We start from the raw sequence: 21,575 nt of genomic DNA, 5'->3' as shown, positions 1-21,575 counted from the left end.
GATTCAAAACGGGAAGTTGAGTGTATGTGGGTGTGACTATGAGACTACACAATAAAATCATCTAATCTTAAAAGAATACGCAGCTATTAATGAGTGATATGTTTTCCAATTCAGAACAAGGCTCCAGTGTTGGTTTATTAAATCAGTCAAAAACAGAGAAAATCATGGAGACAGTATGAAAGCAGACATGAGCAATGTGATTCAAGCGGTGATGAAAAACATCAATCAACTGACATGAGAGCAATGACAGACGTATCAAATTAGGGCATCAGTTTTATGAGGGGAAATTTATAGTCTTACAAATTAAATAATAGCTTCAGCCTGACATGGCTGCTATAGACAATACAAATGGCTTGAAGCAATTTAATGACACCCTGTATTAAATGTATTAGAATTTTGTAACATTCTGTTTTGCCATCAAGTAAGCCACCAGTCAAATCTACTATGCCTTCTAAAGGGAGAAAATATTTGGAGAAGAAAAACAATGGATATTGTTTAATTCACATTCACAGAGGAAGGATAAGATGTGCGTGTGTGTGTGTGTGTGTGTGTGTGTGTGTGTGTGTGTGTGTCAGTGAGAGAGAGAGAGAGAGAGAGAGAGAGAGAATTGTATCTTTGGTGTGGATTGACTTGTTCTGAAGAGTCAATGCACTCTGAGCAGAGGAGACAGCTAAGATGGATGAGGTATATGAATATGGTAATCCCTATCCTGTTCTTCTAATGGAGCACACTCTGATAAGTGTCAGTCTGTGCCAGGAATGATGTTGTGTGGAGGTAAGCAGACCTCAAACTTGGTGACACTCTCTCATTCACATCACAGAAAAAATGCATATTGAATAAGACTCTATATGTCTAGTCTATATATGTCACAGCTTAATGCATCAATTATTAGCAGTTAGCTTTGGGTGTGGGCAGCATGGTGGTGCAGTGGGTAGCAGTGGTGTCTCACACGGTCCATGGCTTGATCCTGAGCACTGGCTAATATCGGTGTGGAGTTTTAAATGTTTTCTGCCCCTTCTGAGTTCTCTAATATCCTCTGACCACACAAAAACACATCAATAAGTTGATTGGCTGTGCACAATTGCCACATCTAAGGTGTATTCCCACCTCATGCCCAGTGTTTCTAGGCTCTGACTCTGTAACTAATGTGATCTGATCCTACTGATTTGTTAGAATTTATAGCCAACGATGGTTAATCTATTATACACTATTTGACCAAAAGTATGTGGACACCTGACCATCACATCTATATGTACTTGTTGAACATCCCATTTCAAAACCATGGGCATTAATATGGAATTGGTCCCCCTATTGCTGCTATAACCACATCCAGCCTCTTCTGGGAAGGCTTTCCACTAGATTTTGGAACATGGCTGTGGGCATTTGTGGTCATTCAGCCAGAAGAGCATTAGTCGCTTTGTTGGTTAGTTACAGTTACATTTTTATAGTGTTTTTCTAGATACTCAAAGTGCTTTACTAATATGGGGGAAATCTCTTCAATCACCACTAGTGTGTAGCATCCACCTGGATGATGCGGCAGCAGCGATAATACGCCAGAACGCCCACCACACACCTGCTATTAGTGGAGAGGAAAGAGTGATGTAGCCAATTCAGGGACAGGGATTATTAGGGGGCCATGATAGAGAATGGCCAATGGGGGAATTTTGCCAGGACACCGGGGTATACCCCTACACTTTTAATGAACAACGAGAGTCAGGACCTCGGTTTAACATCTCATATGGAGGTGCTGTTTTACAGTATAGTGTCCCCGTCACTATACTGGGGCATTAAGCCACACACCCACAGGGTGAGCACCACCTGCTGGCCTCATTAATACCACTTCCAGCAGCAAACTTTGTTTCCCCCAGGAGTTATCCCATCCAGGTACTGGCCAGGCTCAGTCCTGCTTAGCTTCAGTGGGAAACCAGGCAAGAACTGCAAGGATATATGGCTCTGGTTTGGTCACTGATGTCAGATGAGAAGGCCTTGCATGCACTCGGCATTCCTGTTCATCCAAGAAGTCTACAGCGGGGTAGATGTCAGGGCTCTGTGCAGGCCACTTGAGTTCTTCCACACCAACCTTGGCAAACTATGGCTTTTTGGAGCTTGCTTTATGCACAGAAGCAGTGCCATGCATGGCATACAAATTCATTTGAGACAATTCCAAAGTCCAACTTTGTGTCAACAGTCTGGGGAAAACCCACATATGGCTGTGAAGGTCGTGTCCACATACTTTTGGCCATATAGTGTGTATATAAATATTGCATATCAACTATTGTCTTAAGAAAGTGTGTAAACCAATGATCAATTAGTTATTAGTTAATTAGTTATCATAAAATGTTCGTGTAATTAATTCATACAAATTTGCAGAAATTTGCAATCACTGCAAATTTCATAAAGTCTGACATGCAATCATAGTTTCAAATGTTATCATGAACCAAATTTTATGTGTGTGAATGGTTTAGGTTAATTCAGGTTAGCAGTTTAATTTAATTAGCATTTTTTTTTTTTTGCTTTTCCTTGTTTGGTAGAGTTCCTACCAAATTTCTATATAGAAATTTGATAATTAATATTCAAGGGAAACTATTTAACTATTTAACTATTTAACATGGTCTCACATTTGCCTATTTATAATAATTTATGTGAGTCCAGTTGCATGAAAATTTGCAAATGTTAACTTTTGAATCTTTTCTTTCCTTTTCATTCATATGAAATCCATCTAAATCCAACCAGACACATCTCCCTCATCCAAATTGAATGATTTTCTCATGTAATTATAGAAAACTGTGATCATAATGACATTTTGATACTAATATTTAAACTCATTCCCTCAGTTCAGAAAGTACTCAAAGCTTGTCCATTTCAATTCAAATCAGAAGTAGTGTAAAACGTCTGGGTTACACATGTAACCCTGTTCTCTGAGAAGGGAACAAGACTTTGCATTTAGCATAACACTATGGGCGCGCCTCTCATGCGTGACCGGCATCTGAAGCTTGTGTAAAATCATGCCTATTTATAGGCCTGCCATGATCAGGTGACGTGGCAATTAACTGCATCGCGTGATATAAATATGGCACCTATGAACCGCGCCATCAGCCTCTATTATCTGAAGCGAAGATGCAATTCACAGGCCTGCCCTGGTAGGACAAAGCTATGCAACGTCTTGTTCCCTTCTCAGGGAACAGGGTTACATGCGTAACCCAGATGCCCCCTTTCAAAGGGAACTTTGAGGTTGTGTTTTGCATAATAATATGGGAACGAGAATATGCACTCCGTCATACCGAGGGTACGGCCTGTTCAAAAAGACCCAAGCCCGAGGGTCACTGCAAGACAATCAAGCCCGGGGTGGAATGAATATCCAGGCTGTAATAAAGAATGAATGTGTGTGGCGTAGACCAACCTGGAGCAGCACACACATCCTGTAAGGATACCCCTTTGGACAAAGCCTTCGAGGAGGCGACCGCCCTAGTGGAATGAGCTCTTATGCCCAGAGGCATAGCGAGACCGCACGCGTCATAAGCAATAGATATTGCTTCCACTATCCAATTAGAGATGCGCTTCTTTGACACAGCATCACCTCTATCAAAGCAGACCAGCAGCTGCCCCGACTTACGCCACTGGCCGGAGCGGTGGACGTAAGTACATAGAGCCCTTACTGGACACAGCAGGAGCATTCTCTCTTGTTCAGGTGTGGGGAATGGAGGAGGGCAGAAAGCCTGCAACATCACAGGGTGGGCAGCTGATGTAGTCACCTTAGGAATTTAATCCGGCATAGAATACAGGAAGGCCTTGGCTAATCCAGGGACAAAGTCAAGTCAGGAAGGGGCAACAGAGAGAGCTTGTAGATCTCCTACTCGCTTGAGAGATGTCAGGGCCAGCAGAAGAGCTACCTTTAGAGTCAGAAGCTTCTCAGAGCCTGACTCTAAGGGCTCAAATGGGACCCCTGACAGACCTTCCAGGTCCACAGAAAGGTCCCAGGAAGGTATGCGCAGCCTGCAGATGGGCCTCAGCTGCCTGACACCAAGTATGAACCTCAAATTTAGAGGACGTTGCCCCACAGAGGCTCCATCAACAGGGGCGTGGCTGGCCGAAATTTCAGCCACGTAAACCCTGATTGTAGAAGGAGCCCACCCCGCTGAGAAACATTCTTGTAAGAACTCCAGGACTGTAGTTATTGCGCAGTTCACTGGGTCTAGCTGGCATTCCTCACACCAAAAGACAAAAAGCCGCCACTTGAGTGCATACAATTTCCTTGTGGATGGTGCTCTAGCGTTTAACATGGTCTCTACAACCTCAGTTGTGAGACCAGAATATATGAGCTGGTGCCCCTCAGGGGCCAGACCCACAGTTTCCATAGTTCTGGCCGAGGGTGATAAATCAGCCCTCCGGCTTGAGACAGTAAATCCACTCTAAGGGCTCAAATAGGGCACCTGACAGACCTTCCGGGACCACAGAAAGGTCCCAGGAAGGTATGCGCAGCCTGCAGATGGGCCTCCGCCACCTGACACACGCATAAACCTCGAAGTTAGAGGATGTTTGCCCCACAGAGGCTCCATCAACAGGGGCGTGGCTGGCCGAAATGGCGGCCACGTAAAACCCTGATAGTAGAAGGAGCCTACCCCGCTGAGAAACTTTCTTGTAAGAACTCCAGGACTGTAGCTACTGTGCAGTTCACTGGGTCTACAGTGGATCCCTGCGGATGGGACTCTCCCAAGGAGTGCCATCTAGCAGGGATATTATCTCTGAGAACCATATTCGAGCTGGCCAATAAGGTGCTACTAGCAGCAGACATAGACTGTCTTGGCGAACTCTCGCTAGAACTTGTGGGAGCAGAGCGAGCGGTGGAAAAGCGTACAGATGTGGCCTCGGCCACATGTGCACCATGGCATCCAGCCCTAATTTTGCGGGAGGAGTGAGGGCAAACCACAGAGAACTCCTCAGAGGCGAACACATGCAGTCCCGCTTGGCCAAACCTCCGCCATATGGACACCACCACTTGCGGATGAAGCCACCAATCCCTGGGCCCCAGCCTCTGCCTCAACAGGATGTCTGCCCCCATATTCCCAGAATGTACATTGCACTCACTGACAAACTTTCCTTCTGCCCAGAGAAAAATTAGTTGCACCTGCTTGAACAGGGGGCATCGACATAATCCTCCCCGGTGGTCAATATATGAGACCACCGCTGTGTTGTCTGTAAACACATGGTGACCTCTCAATTGAGGAAAAAAGAATTTCAATGCTAGAAATATGTCCCACTTTCTAGGCAATTTATATGCCGCTCCAGATGAGGGCCACTCCAGAGACTGTGTGCTGGACAACTTTATAGACTGTGCTCCAGCCTGTGAGGGAGGTGTCTGTCATTACCGTCCTGCACTAAGGAGCCACCCCTAGAGTGTGACCCAAGGCTAGAAACCGGGGACACTCAAATTCTCAGAGCACACAGGCATCGCCGCGTGACACGGATTACTCTCAGAGGTTTCGTCCTTGAACGAAACCCCCAACTTCTCAGCCACCACTGAACAGTCTCCTATGCAATAGGCCCATAAGCTCCAATAGTCTCCCAAGATCCAGCTTTATCTTGCTCAGTGTTGATAGGATTGACCCTACGCATGTTGGAGATAGAAATGCCCTCATCATAGTAGAATCCTTATAACCCCTAGAAAAGTTGTCCACTGCACTGGGGAAAGCATACTTTTCTGAGGTTCAACCTGAGCCCCAAGCTCTTCATGTGGGCGAGAACAACATCTCGATGTTGAACCGCCAGTTCCCTGGATCGTGCTAGAATTAACCAGTTGTCCAGGTAGTTTAGTACACGGATGCTCTGGAGTCAAAATGAAGCCAGAGTGACATCCATGCACTTTGTGAAGGTGGGAGGGGATAAAGCTAGCGATATTTCAGTGTGGAAATATGCACCTTTTAGATCTATCATCACAAACCAGGAAATGACAGCTGTAAAAACCTCCCTGCCTCAGGGAACGGGGTACATGTTCTATGGCCCCTTTGTCCAAGAGGGATCTTGCTTCCTGTGCTAATGTCAGGCTCTGGTCTGTGCTGACTACTGTGGTGAGCACACCTCTGAACCAGGGTGGTCGAGCTCTAAACTGGACCCGGTAACCCTTTTCTACGGTAGACAGAACCCATGGAGACACATTTGGCAGTAGTGTCCACACTGCCAGACAGTCTTTTAGTGATGTTAACTGTTCCACATTCTATTGGAGGGAACGAATCAGATTTTCATTGCCCTGTGACAGCTCGCTGACCAGATAACACTGAAAACTTGGGACAGCCTTGGCAAGGGGAGGCCCTACAGTAGCACTGGGGGCTAACTGCCCTAACAACCTCCTGTCCCCTGATACGTCCCTCTACGGCCCCTCAGGCCCACTTTTCTTTGCCTGCTTGGCCTTTATGATCATTCTCAGATTAGGCCTAGTAGCAGGCTGCGACTGTGGCCGCCCAGTTCCCCTGGCTGTCTGCGGGGGTTAGCGGGCTGCCATACTCGCCTTCTATGTCTCACTCACACTAGTGCTGGCCTGGGCTCCACTCATGGATGCCCGGGTGAACTCAAGACAACAGGGAAGGAACTGGCTGAATGCCGCCATATGTTGAGCTCACTCAGCAGGTCTGCTTGGTAGGCCTGCGACACTGTCATTGTCTGCAGTGACCCACTAGCAAGACTACTACTGCATAGGCCTTGCCCACCAATGCCACGGTGGCCTTATATGGTGGCTTGGATGGCAAAGCTGGCCCCCCTAATTACCTGCCATCGATGGATAGAGGTAGCTCGCAAGCACCTCTTCCACCTTCAGCGTAGCTAAATAGCCATGCCATTCATTCCCGACAATGGCCGAATAATCCAACACTGTGGGGTTATAAATACGGCTTATGCATGGTTTTCCCCCAGAAGCCTGATATTTTGTCATGCACTTCTGGAAGAAAGGGGAGTTTACTGCAGTGTGAGGGATGTACTTTCACTGGGGAGGAAAAAGCTCATCCAGCTTTAGTAATCACTTCAAGCAGCTCTTTATATGCTACTGTCAGTTTTTAGCACATCCTTCTGGCTCCTCGGTGTCAGTACCCGTGATGAAATGGGAGCAAGCCGTAACACGCTTCCTGAATTCTCTCACTCATATTTTTCTCTCTCACTCATTCCTTTTTTTTCCTTCTCTTTTTTTAAAGGCATAGAAAAGTCCAGAGATTTTGAGAAAAGATAGAGAGAAAATGAATCCTCTTTTTGTTTCTTTACACAAACAACCGACATGCAGTCTATCGCTGAAGATAATAAGGCTGATGATGTGGGTCACAGCTGCCATATTTATATCACGTGACGTGCTTAATTGCCACGTAACCTGATCATGGCAGGCCTATAAATAGGCATGATTTTACACACGCTTCAGGTGCTGGTTGCTTGCGAGAGGTGCTCCCATTGTGTTATGCTAAACGCAACATTGAAGTTCCATTTGAAAGGGAACACATGTACTTCTACACAGGGGTTAAAGTGCAATTTGGAAGATGGTGGAACACTGAGCTTGCAATTCTGCCATGACACAAAAAAATTATGAATGAAAAAAATGCCAGCCCAGAGTTTGCACCTCAGGGATAGTGGGTGTGTTTGGGGATGTGTGTGTGTTGGGGGGTGGATTATAATGTTACTCTAATACACATAATTCAAGTCATCAGCCTTTCATGAGATGAGGTGTGTTAGCACAGAGGGAGTAAATGTGCACTGCACAATGTTCTCTAGGTTGGGGCTGAGAACCACTGTTCTATTTACACGTGTACGTGATTGATGGCGGTCAAATCCATTACTGTGATTTAGCAGAATTTGTGCTGAGCTGTTTATTTTATAATTGGATATACATGGCCAAGGTTTAGAGTGCAGATTTGGCAGTTTTGGCCCAATACACCTCCATGATGAGAAGAAGAAGTCGTCTTTGGGAACATTTTTATTTGGAATAGAATAGAATAGAAACAGCTTTAGTGACAAGTATTGTCGTGCACAATTAAGTGGTGCACATTATTAAACTTTCTCTACCTCGCTTCTTGCAATTTGTCAAAATGATATTCAACCTGAGATAGTATGAGACACAAGCTTTATTATATTGAAAAATCTATTTACTAATTACTGTCAGTGTAATATAATATTTTTAGATGATGCATCCAATATGCATTCATGCAATCTACAGAACAGTAACTAATGGCTATATTAGACTCATATTTATGATATTTTATAATAAATAAATATATCTATGTGAACTTTTTTGGGATTTCCATAGTCACAGTTCTGCCTCCTACAAAAGTCTACAAAAAGGCAAGAGTCAGGCGATTTACAAACAGCGACAACAAAGGTAATCCAAAAGCATAAACCAACAAACACCAAGAACAAGATCAAGACACAATGGAAACAGAAACAGAAACAAAAGGATCTGCAATGTTCAGGCAGCAAAAAACTGCAACAATACTGTACGTGGAACATAAACACATGAGGGGTTTAAATACACAGATAATTCAGAAGCGGTAACAAGGAGCAGCTGAGAATGATTAGGACACAACCAATCATATGATATGGGTGGAGACAGGACATGAACCAAAACAAAAACGCACTTGGTAACAAAGAGACATGTCAATGCGGAAGTGCGAGCTGCATCTGCACGCTGCATCTGCGCGCTTCCTCAAACAGCGCTCGGCACTCCGTGCTTGCTGCTATGGGGGAACCCTGATACAGTGATAATCACCATTATGTAACCTTCCTTAAATGGTTTCAGATTACAAGTGATACACATGTATTTTTATTGGCAGGATACACATTTTTAAATAAAATTCTATAGTTTTTTTTCTATAAATTTCTCAAATAACATTGAATGACATGTTGATGCTTAATTTATTTCAGCATCTTTTGCACACATGTAACTGAATACGAGTGCATTATTATTCAGGACTAATTCAGGCATATGGCTGGATTCAACAAAACATGATACTTCCAGTTCATGCTTCAAGTTTTTGCCACATTACTTCTGATTCATCGTGCAAAACAATAGGATGTTCTATATCAATATTTTGATCTAGTTGATAACCTGCCAAGTAATGAGGATGGAAGCCATATTATTACAGCAAGACAAATTTGAAGTGAATAGTGTGTTAATTACAACTAGGACTATTCATGTAATAGTATGATGTTAATAGTAATAGTATACTACACTTCTATTAGATAAGTATTTAAATGCTTTCCATCTTGCTTACATTTGTTTATTTTAAAGTTGCCTCTTGCTTTTATGTTACATCATTTTGCATTTGGGAAAAAAAAAAAAAAAAAAAAAAAAAAAAGACAAAGAAAATGGTTTCCCTCAGGCAAGTGCATCTGTTCATGCTCACACTATTCATGCTTCCTCATTATCAGTCATGTTCTATTTCTTGATGTATTTCATTAAAAGATGTCTCTTGTTTGTCCCCAAGTGCTATGTTACAAATTATAAACACTACTATCAAACTGAAGTGTAACAGTACTGTGAATTGGCAAAACAGCCATAATGATAAAAATAATAGCCTAATAATTAGGACAAGTAAGATATATTTATATTGTGTATTGTAAAGCAAAAAAAAAGTGTTTGTGAAGAAAGCCTGCCTTCCCTTTGTCCCTTGTATTCATCTATTTTTGTGTGAATTATATATTGCAGAGAAACAAATAAATAGACATGTCAACAATGGTTAATGGCAGAGGTTAATATTATTTACGTGTTTTTGTTTCGTTTTGTTTTTTTACCTTTTACCCCATAATCTTGTAAAGAAAGAAATTCAAGGCAAAACACTGATGGTAGTGTGTTTGTTGTCTCGATAGAATGACCAAACCATTGTTGATGCAAAACTCTTCAGTTGAAAGGAAATCCCTCATGTGTGCAAATAGACATGAAATAATTTTGGATGGAGGGGAGTGAGTTGTGGCCTTATCCATGTCCTTTTTCAAGACAGCAAGCTCTACAAACAACAAAAAAAGAATACTTACATGAAAAACTAAGTGCGATATCATAGTGGTGAAGGTGTAGAGTGATTAGCACAGTAAATGTGTGGTAAGACTCAGTAAATGAAAAAATACAAATTTTTCTCTCTGTACTCATACTGCATTTGACTAAAGGTCATAGCTCAAAATTTCTAACTAATAATTTCTAACATAATTTCATAATGTCTGACTAAGAAAAATGAAATAATACTGCCCCCTCAACTCAGAATTCCTCATGGGGAACTCAAGAGGGTTTCCTCAACAGTAAGAAGTACAACTTCTTACTGTTAAATGAGTTATACTGTATACACATATTTGCTGTAGATCAATCAGAAATATTCCATTGTTAAATCTATAACACTGACTATACAGTTCACTGCTTTGAGGAGGTGTATATACATCACTCATCACAGTTAACTGGCAAGCTTGTTGCTAATAAAAGACAAACATGGAAGAGTCCATGTTTTTCCAACTTTGTACCTTGAACACACAGAGGAGGTAAGTCGAACGCTGCATTACACCCTTCCCTATAGACACATAAACACACACACACACACAAACAAAAAACTTTAACTAAATAGAGATCAACCATTAATCTTAACTGAGCATCATATATATATATATATATATATATATATATATATATATATATATATATATATATATATATATATATATAATGTGTGTGTGTGTGTGCATCTCAAAAAAAAATTATATCGTGGAAAAGTTAATTTTCCCCCTAATTTAATTAAAAAAGTTGTACTTTCGTATATTCTAGATTCATTACACATAAAGTTAAATATTTCAAGCCTTTTTCTTTTCTTTTAATCTTGATGATTACGACTTACAGCTCATGGAAATAAAAAATCCAGTATCTTAAAATATTACAATAAAGTAATGTCAACCTGAAAAGAGCCGTAATCAGCTAATTAACTCAAAATACCTGAAAAGGTTTCCTGAGCATTTAATCTTTCAGTCTGGTTCAGTACACACAACCACAATCATGAGGAAGATGAAAGTAAATTGTGCATTTCATTTTGAAATCAAGGTCCCAGAGTCTGGAGGAATAGTGAAGAGGCACAGAATTCAAGTTGCTTGAAGTCCAGTGTGAAGTTTCCACAGTCAGTGATGATTTTGGGTGCTATGTCATCTGCTGGTGTTGGTCCACTGTGTTTTCTCAAGTTGAGAGTCAATGCAGCCATCTACCAGGAGATTTTAGAGCACTTCATGCTTCCATCTACTGACAAGCTTCATGGAGATGCTGATTTCCTTTTCCAGCAGGAAAAGTGCCACAGTGCCAAAACTACTAGTAACTGGGTTGCAGACCATGGTATTACTGTGTTTGATAGGCCTGCCAACTCCTCTGACCTGAACCCCATAGAGAATCTACCAGAGACACCAGACCTAACAATACAGACGAGCTGCGGGTCGCTATCAAAGCAACCTGGGCTTCCATAACACCTCAGCAATGCCACAGGGTGATTACCTCCACGCTACACTGTATTGATGCAGTAATTTGTGCAAAAGGAGCCCTAACCAAGTATTGAATGCATAAATGAACATACTTTTCAGAAGTTATACATTTATGTATTACAAATTCTTTATTCTAATATTTTGAGATACTGGATATTTTTTTGTGTCCATGAGCTGTAAGCTGTAATCAATTAATTCAATTCAGTTTTATTTATATTGCGCTTTTTACAATTGACATTGTCACAAAGCAGCTTTACAGAAATATATCAATTTCCAATCTAAATTTTAAATTGATAAATTTGGCCCTAATCAGCAAGCCAAAGCCGATGGGGATGGTGGCAAGGAAAAACTCCGAGATCATATAAGGAAGAAAACTTGAGAGAAACCAAACTCAAAAGGGAACCCATCCTCATCTGAGTAACAGTGGATAGTATAATTATAAATAAATCCCTTCTATAACTGTGTGCTACATGATAAAACAAAAGTGCAGCTGTGTAATCAGGAGATTCACCACAGCCTCAGTGTGAAGTCTATTCTGCTGAACTCATGCATTGTCCACTGATAGAGACCCAGGTGCAAAAAAACTCCGCACCAAAACTGCCCACATCAGTTGCAATCCAATACCATCTCCACAGCTTCCAAGTGTCCTTAGGCTGTCCATATGGGGCCATCCTCAGCAACAGTGACTGGCCTCCAAGCGACGAGAAATCCAGAAGCAGGGCACAATGATGGTCCAGGCCAGCCTGGAGAGCAGAATGGTTCATTACCACTGCTATCCCAGGAGCAACACGTGTAGAGCTTTGGTATCATCCAAAATTTTCACAGGCGTTGGCACCATCTGGAATCTTCATAGAGGCTGGTTGTGAGCTGAAGCTGGCACATTCACTGATTTCAGGAACAGGAAACAAATGGAGAAGGATTAGTGTGGCTGCTGTTCATTGAATTTCAGGTAGATCAGAGATGACTGCATAGCAAGGTTATGAGATGAGTTATGTAAATGCTAGATTAAAGAAGTGTGTTTTAATCTAGATTTAAACTAAGAGAGTGTGTCTGAACTCCGAACATTATCAGGAAGGCTATTCCAGAGTTTAGGAGCTAAATGTAAAAAAACTCTACCTCCTTTGGTAGACTTCGATATCCTCTGTATTATCAAAGTTTTGTGACTTTATAGCGCATGAAGGATTGTAACATGATAGAAGACTGGTTAAATATAAAGTAGCTTGGCCATGTAGAGATGATAAAATCGGGGTAATGTGTTCATATTTTCGTAATCTGGTAAGAACTCTAGCAGCTGCATTTTGGACTAACTGTAGCTTATTTATTGAGGATGCAGGACAACCACCAGTGCATTACAATAATCTAGTTTTGAGGTCATGAACGCATGAACTAGTTTTTTCTGCATCAGAAACAGATAAGATGTTAAATAGCTTGGCAATATTTCTAAGGTGGAAGAAGGCTGTTTTTGTTACCTGGGAAATATGATTTTCAAATGATATGTTGCTGTCTAAGATAACACACAGGTCTTTAACTGTAGTGGATAAAGTAACCATACATACTTCTAAATATCATGAAGATTAAAACAAAAATATTTTACTTCGTGTGTACTGAATCTAAAATATATGAAAGTTCCTCCTTTTTAAATTAAATTATGGAAAAAAAAAAAAAACTTTTCCATGATATTTTGATTTTTTTGAGATGCACCTGTATATATCATTGGCTTGCTGGAATTTTTGTCCACTCTTCCATGCAATATTCTTTTAGTTGAGAGATATTTGAGGGTTTTCTTGCATGTACTGCTCATTTCAAATTCCCCACAACATTTCAATGGAATTCAAATCTGGGCTTTGACTAGGCCATTCCATAACCATCCATTTCTTCTTTTTGAACCATTCCTTGGTGGATATGCTAGTGTGCTTAGGATCATTATCCTGTTGAACGGTCCACTTTCAGTTTAACTTAAAGTTTTGGACAGATGACCTCACATTATCTTCAAGCACTCTTTGATATGAGATCACTATGATGCAGAAGTCATAGTTGAATCAGCAACTATGAATGCAAGCTGTCCAGTCCCTGAGGCAGCAAAGCAACTCCAAACCATAACATTTACAACAACGTGCATCACAGTTGGTATGAGGTGCTTCTCCTGAAAAGCTGCCTTTGGTCTGTGACAAACATGTCTGCTGTTACTATATCTTTCGATTCCAAAAGGCCTGGTCTTTGCCTATATGCTCACTGGTAAACTGTAGTCTTGCTCTAATGTTCTTTTTAGAGAGCCAAGGCTTTTTCCTGGCATGCCTCCCATTCAGGTCAAATTTGTGCAGTCTCTTTCTGATTGAAGAAGCATGCATTTTGGCACCAACCGTTGCGATACTTACTAGCAGACAACATTCTTAAAATGTGACGGTACTTATTTTTCTGAAGTAGTGTAGGTACCATTGGTAATGAAGTTACCAAGGTTGCAATTCTTCCGGAACTGATGGGAGCAACAAATATGCGTAAGTGTTTTAGTCGGTCCACAAGTGGTAAAGAAGGAGAAGAACGCCTACAAGCACACAGGAAAAACTACAGAAGATAGTGAAAAGTTTAGCTCTGCCCTGATTCATTGAGAGGAAAGGTGGTAGGAGTTAAATATGGAAATACTTCGCATTTGAGGCGGATAACAACAAACATATAATTGATGCTCTGAAGCCAGTGTGCAATCGATGCTATTGTTCATTTCAAACAAAGGGAGGAAACACCTGAAAAACGGGCCCTATATTATGTTTGTTTGAGGCAGCTGGCATTGTGGCCATGAAACCAGGTAAAGTTATTCTCCATGTAATGTTTGCCAGTTATTTGTTAATGATGCTAACGCATTGCAATGTTATAAACTACCTCCTAATGGGCCACTATGCATCGCCATTCAGCCTGTGTCCTGTCAGCAAAATGTAGCCTAATGTCACAAATAATTATTGAAATGTTAATGCTTTTAATAAATCTTTTTGACCTGCCACCATATCAGTGAATTTAAACTAATGCTTACATTCAGAGTATAAGGTGTGTGTGTGTGTGTGTGTGTGTGTGTGTGTGTGTGTGTGTGTGTGTGTGTGTGCGCGCGCGTGCATGCATGCGTGCGTGTGTGCACGTTTAGGAGTGCACCTTAGTACTTGTAGCCTCCACTGTTTTATTAGTCATTGTCAGACAGTGTTTGATAACTAAAATATCACCCCCTCTCTCTCTCTCTTTTTGCCAGTATCAGCCAGAGGAGGATGTCCTCCAGGATAGTTTTTAATTTTATTTTATTTAAATTTTTTTTATACCACACTGTGGTATCGACTTTGGTATCGAGTATCGTGTACTATTGGTGGTATCGGTACTGACTACTAGATTTTTGGTATCCTGACATTCCTAGTTAGATTGTCTCGCTTTTATTAATAGGCACTCTTTCAAAGAGGATCAAATGTTTGCTTGTCCAAATATATCAAAAAACAATTCCCATACTTATGTTTTCACATGACTATATGTCAGTTGTCAGCCATGGAGGGTGAGAGCTAAAATGTGCTTCCTATGCTACCCTATCTTTTTGAATTGCTGCACATGCTGCAGCACAGGTCAGTGTAACACACTCGGAGGAAAGCGCTATCTACACTGTTCTGCATACATAAGCTCACAGACTACCACTGGTGTCACTGTGATTGGCAGAGGAGAAAGTGCATGGCCACATATATATATATATATATATATATATGTGTATATGTGTGTGTGTGTGTGTGTGTGTGTGTGTGTGTGTATATATATATATATATATATATATATATATATATATATATATATATATATATATATATATTATATATATATATTATATATAGTGTGCATCATCTTCATCATCCTGGTGGATGGAAGCAGATTCTTCTCAAGAATCTTCTGGTAAAGGGCTCCATTCATTGTTCCTTCAGTTATATAAAGTCTGCCAGTACCATGCAATGAAACAGCCCCACACCCTGATGCTTCCACCTACAAACTTCATTGTTGGTATAGTGTTTTAGGGTGATGTGCAGTGCCATTTCCTCTCTAAACATGATGTGTAGTATGACAACCAAAAAGTTAAATTTTGCTCTTATCTGACCAGACTACACTCTCCCAGTATTTCATTGGCTTGTTCAAATGAATTGTAGCAAACTTTAAACAAGCTTCGACATGCCTTTTCTTTAGTAATGGAGTCTTGCATGGTGAGCATGAGCAGTGGAGTGCATTACCTATTGTTTTCTCTGTGATGATGGCACCTGCTGCCTCCAAGTGTTTCTGGAGCTCTTTCCGAGTGGTCCTTGGCTCATGGGCTACTCTTCTGACTCTTCTTCTGACTCCCTGGTCAGAAATCTGCTTCGGTGCATGGCCAGTTGAAGACGGAATGATGTTGCACTTGCGGATAATGAAAATTTCATGTGAATAGCCTCATTGGAAATATAGTTAATGAAAAAAATGTTCACGCGTTCAATACTTATTTCCCCCACTGTATATATGCCCTTAAAATTCGCGAGAAAGAGAATTTGATCCTGCAGTACACCACGGTACACTGCAGTATGTCACTCAGTCAGTCAGCACTGGCAAGACAAGACCGTAAGATAGCAGTCATGTCACATTCTTTGAGCGAGCAAACTTATTTCTAAAGGTGTAGTAAACATGACATTACAATACACTGAACAGTTAAATGAATTACTTCATCTTGATTAACAATATGTTATTTAAAAGGAACTCAGACTATGAAGGCTTGTAGGCCTTAACACGCAATAATTGCCCTCTCATACTAAAATACGTTGTTAGAAACACATGAAATATGTACATTACTTTAAAAATCCTTAATATTTAATACATATTTTAACATACAGATGCCACCCTTAAGTGACATGCGCAATGCACTTTGAGTCGATGACGTAAAATGTTTACACTTGAGCACTCAAAAGAATAGGCTACTAGCCCCCATAGAAGGAAAGATTGCCACACTGTGCTGCTTTTGGCTGTAATTTTCTAGTTCTTGTGTGCTGTGATAAAGGGGATATCTGTAAATAAGCATCTTGTTAGTGCGTTTTTTCTGTATATTCTCATAATGTAAAGCTCCTGTAAAATTAGCCTAAAACGCCTATCCAAGGCATACCCAAAGTAAAATTAAAACGGTTCTTGAACCATTTGGATTACATGCATGGTTTTGTTCTGTTTTGAAAGGTGGAATAAATATTTCTACATAATTGGATTGTTTGGACCTTTGCCAATGTAACAAGACTCTTTTTGTCAGGATGTTATGGATCAGTGGATTACTATGAGGCTTCATATGAGGTAAGCTGCCTCTGTAAGGTAAGTGTTTCTTTGTATATCGGTGGTCTGACAAAGACATTAATTGTAGGTGCTGTTGTGATTGTATCTCGAATCGGTGAGATGGCTGATTATCTCTAAAGGTATTTATATTAGAATACATGGCATCATAAAACGATAGATTAATCCATATGCTTACCAACAAATATACGTGCATAGACGTGCCATTACTACACAGATACCATCGATTTTGCCCCATTCTCGCCTCCTCACCTCTCTGACCATCTTCATTTGGATGTACATTTTGAGTAATGTCTTCTATATTAGCCTCCTCGCATATGGCAAGCACGGGTTCAAATTAAAAAGGCTGGAGAATCAAGACCATTGCAACCATTTGGTGTCACCACCCAGAATGCATTGTGACATAAACAGCAAGGAGGCCTACAAGTGCAAGGATTTTTATTATTAAAAAAAAACCCTGACACCTAGAGTGTCTTTATATAGCGTATATCAGAATTAATCTAATAAGCCATACAAGTCTTCATCATCGCGTTTCCCTTTAAAAGCTAAGACTTTTAATGTTAATGTTATAGTGACAGTAATTTCATAATTTCATTGAACAGTATATACAGTGCCCTCCACTAATATTGGTACCTTTGTCAAATATGAGCAAAGAAGGCTATGAAAAAATGTCTTTATTGTTTTACGTTTTAATATTTTGTTCAAAATATTCACAAAAATACTCTGCTCTCATGGATATCAAACAATTGCAAAACTCACAGTTTTAAAAAAAACACAGGTTTATAAAAAAAAATATATATATATTTGTTAAATATGTGTGCCACAATTATTGGCACCCCTACAAATTCATTTGAGAAGAATATATTTTAAGTATATTCCCATTGACAGTTTGCATTGTTTTAATACACCTGGGTGAGTAGGAACAGGAAATTGCACAACCATGACTTCCTGTTTCACAGGGGTTCAAATATGAGGTAACATATAGGCCAAATTCCCTTAGTTATTCATAACAATGGGTAAGACCAAGCTGTGATATGCCTCAAAAGGTTGCTGAGCTAGTGGCTATAAGAATATAGCAAAAGCATTGACAATGCCCATTTCCACCATCAGGGCAATAATTACACAGTTCCAGAAATGTTATGAATCAACTTAGAAGAGGACGTGTGTCTATATTGTCTCAACACACTGTGAAGAGGATGGTTCGAGTGGCCAGAAAATCTCTAAGGATCATTGCATAAGTTAGTTGTGTCTTGAGGTCAGAAATGTATATATGTATATTCTTTTCTTTTCTTATTGAGCACAATTAAACAACAACTTAATGTAAGGCCTTTTGTTAGTCTGAAGTTGAATGCCTCCTTGAGATCCTTCCCTAGCATAACTACATCAGAAGCCCGATTTTTCCTTTAATATCCACTGGTTTTTCAATGCTCTGTAGCTGATGACAGGCTAGCAGAAGTGCCAGAGAGCAGAAACAATTTTATACTCTGTGCTTTGCTAGCAAGGCTAGAATAATGCAGAGTTAAAAAAAAAAAAAGGCTTTTTTGAGAATCTTGCACTGTTATTCAGTCAGTCATTATTTTTGGAACAGTACAATTTAACTACTTTAGGACCTGCTGAATACGTACCAAACATTCTAACAATATTTTGTGTTAGCTCTGTTTTATGTGGGAAACAAGGCATCTTCTAATTATAATTACATATTATAAGTTATATATTGTCTGGGTTTGATTCTATCATGCCTGCTTTTTGAGTGTGATGCCTGCTGTGACCACATTAAACATGTTTTCCTGTCATCTGATGTCTGATATGGAGAATGACCTGTAACTACCTGACTCTATCCTATAGGTGCACTTTAATGGTAAACAGTTACTGACTGTAAGCTATCTGCTGACTTCTACTTTGTCCATTTCTGAAAATCACCACAGCTGACCAGATTTTATCTGGGTTGTGGATGATTCTCAGCACAATAGTGACTTTGGATATGTGAACATAAGTCTCAAGTCCATTGAGGAGAACTTGAGGAGAATTTTGCCAATTACACAACTGTACATAGTACGTGCCCAGACGTGCAGTTGGTAACAGCTGCATGCCGGTCCCAAGCCCGGATAAATGGGGAGGGGTGGAGAAAGCAATGGCAAACTACTTCACTTTCACTGCCGAAATACTTATGGATCATCACAATCAACGTTTTCAGACATGGTGCTGGAAGGTGGGCCCCCTGGGCTGGAAGGCACCCGACAGGCTACCAGGGAAGAACAAGGACAAAGTTCAAATAGCTCGGGGATTTATGACGTGGGCCGGTCAAATCCGTCAGGACGCTGGTCAGCTGACGCTGCCCCATGCGAAAGAAATCGTCTACGTTTTACAAAGATTCACAACATCGGAACTTGGAATGTCCATGGCATGAATACAGGCAAACTAGACATCATCAAAACCAAAATGGAATGGCTCAAAATTGATATCTTTGGTATTAGTGAGCTTCACTGGACAGGTAGCCTATATTTCAACAGCGACAATTACATGGTTTACTACTCCGGGAATGACAACCCCAGACGCAATGGAGTAGCCCTCCTCACAAACAAGAAAATTGCTAATGCCGTTCAGTGTGTCAATGCCATCAGCGACAGAATCATATCCATCTGCATTAATGGAAAGTCTCGTTCTCTCACGATCCTACAGGTTTATGCACCCACCACCGACGCAAGAGAAGAGGACATAGAAAAATGTTATGGTGATCTCCAACAAGCAATCGAGCAAGTCCCTGCCAAGGACATCATCTTTATTGCAGGGGATTTCAACGCAAAAGTAGGCACCGGAGAAGAACCACCGGTCGTAGGCAAATTTGGATTAGGAGAGCGGAATGCAGCTGGTGAACGCTTGGTTCAATGCTGTTATGAAAATAGGTTATCGATCGCAAATACGTGGTTTAAGCAGCCAAAACAGCGCTTATACACGTGGACAGCTCCAAACGGACAGCATCGTAACCAGATTGACTATTTCCTCTGCCAACAAAATTGGAAAAACTTGGTACAAGCAGTTAAAACACTTCCAGGTGCTGATTGCGGTTCTGACCATCAGCTACTTGTTATGAAGGTCAAGCTCCAATTCACCACCGTCAAAAAGTCACCTAAAGCCCATCATTTTGACACTAGTAACATCCCAGTACAATACACAGTTGAGGTAAAAAAAAATCGATTCGAGCCGCTCATCACCGCTGGAAAAGATCTGGATGAATTATGGGAAGAAATGAAATCGATCATAATGAATACGGCAAAACAATTCATCCCATACAAAAAAAACAGCAAGAAGACCGAACTGGCTCTCTGATGTGACAATTGAAATCGCCAAGAAGAGACATGCAGCCAAAGCAACTGGCAAGACCATTGAGTTCAGGTTGCTAAACGCGGAATTCCAGAGAGAAGCAAGAAGAGATAAGGAGCGTTACTGAAATAAACAATGTGCAAAATTGGAAGACGCCAACAAGCAAGGTCACGTTCGTGAGCTCTTTGGCCATGTAAAACAGGCACGGGTACCATCTGCACCCTGCAAAACAGCGACCGTCAAGGATCGAAATGGCAAAGTACTACAGAGCGAAGATCAAATTAAACAAAGATGGCAAGAGTACACATCAGAGCTATACTCAGGCAATAGGCCAAGTCAACCAGCCAGGCAGGAAGATCTGATTATACATGAGCCAGACATTCTGGATGAAGTAGCTTGGGCTCTGAAGCAACTACCAAATAGGAAAGCTCCGGGCATTGACTGCATACCAGCCGAATTACTCAAGCCAATACCGATTTCAACGATTGCAAAGCTCTGCCGACAAATCTGTAAGATCAAATCATGGCCCCAAGATTGAAGAAGATCAGTCTTTGTTCCACGTGATTCACAAGAGTGCTGCAACTATAGGACCATCGCACTTATATCGCATGCAAGCAAAATCCTGCTGAAGATTATTCAAAAACGCATAGCCTCAGTAGTCGAGAGGGAGCTCCCTGACATCCAAGCCGGTTTTCACAAAGGATGTGGAACCAGAGACCAAATCGCGAACCTGTGATGGATCATGGAAAAGATGCATGAATATCAAAAGGACGTTTATATGTGCTTCATAGACTACAGCAAAGCATTCAACTGCATTGAACATGACATCCCTGAAGCAAATGGGTATTCCAGAGCATCTGGAAGAACTGATATGATCACTTTATGAGAATCAAGAAGCCACAGACAGGACAGCATTCGGCAACACAGATTAGTTTGTGATCAGAAAAGACGTTCGACAAGGCTGCATTCTATCACCGGCCCTGTTCAATCTGTATGCCGAAACTATCATGAGACGATGCAATCTAGAAGAATCACCAATTGGAGTCAAAATAGGCGGAAGAAATATAAATAACCTTCGATATACCGATGACACAACTTTACTTGCAGAAAATGAAAAGGACCTGGAATATCTTATCCATAGAGTCAAAGAAGAAAGCGAGCGCATGGGACTATATCTCAACATCAAGAAAACAAAGGTAATGACAACAGCAAGAAACGGTACAGTTCACATAAACATCGACAATGAAGAAATCGAGTCAGTTCAAAATTTCATCTACCTCAGATTCAAGATAGACAGCAGTGGCAGATCGGGGCCAGAAATCAGACGAAGAATCGCACTTGGCAGCAGCGCAATGCAAGGAATGACAAAAATATGGAAAAGTAAAGATATTAGCATTGCAACAAAGATCCGAATGATTAATGCAATCGTTTTTCCAATCTGCACATACGCATGTGAAAGCTGGACACCCAAGAAGGCA

At 40.9% G+C, this 21,575-nt stretch overlaps 1 protein-coding gene across 1 annotated transcript in view; it reads right to left on the bottom strand.

Annotated features, from left to right (window-relative positions):
- Positions 1–4,267: 4,267 nt before the first annotated feature.
- The window catches only part of si:ch211-79h18.2 (uncharacterized), a 31,037-nt gene continuing 13,729 nt past the window's right edge, over positions 4,268–21,575 (bottom strand). Inside the window, exon 2 of the mRNA XM_053652163.1 lies at positions 4,268–4,973. Coding sequence (XP_053508138.1) covers positions 4,616–4,973 — 358 coding nt within the window. The 3' untranslated portion in view covers positions 4,268–4,615. The remainder of the gene's footprint in view (positions 4,974–21,575) is intronic.

This window comes from Ictalurus furcatus, chromosome 20, assembly GCF_023375685.1.
Source record: "Ictalurus furcatus strain D&B chromosome 20, Billie_1.0, whole genome shotgun sequence".
NCBI lineage: Eukaryota > Metazoa > Chordata > Actinopteri > Siluriformes > Ictaluridae > Ictalurus > Ictalurus furcatus.
Note: the sequence above shows the minus strand (reverse complement) of the source record. Positions and strands in the feature narration are given on the sequence as shown.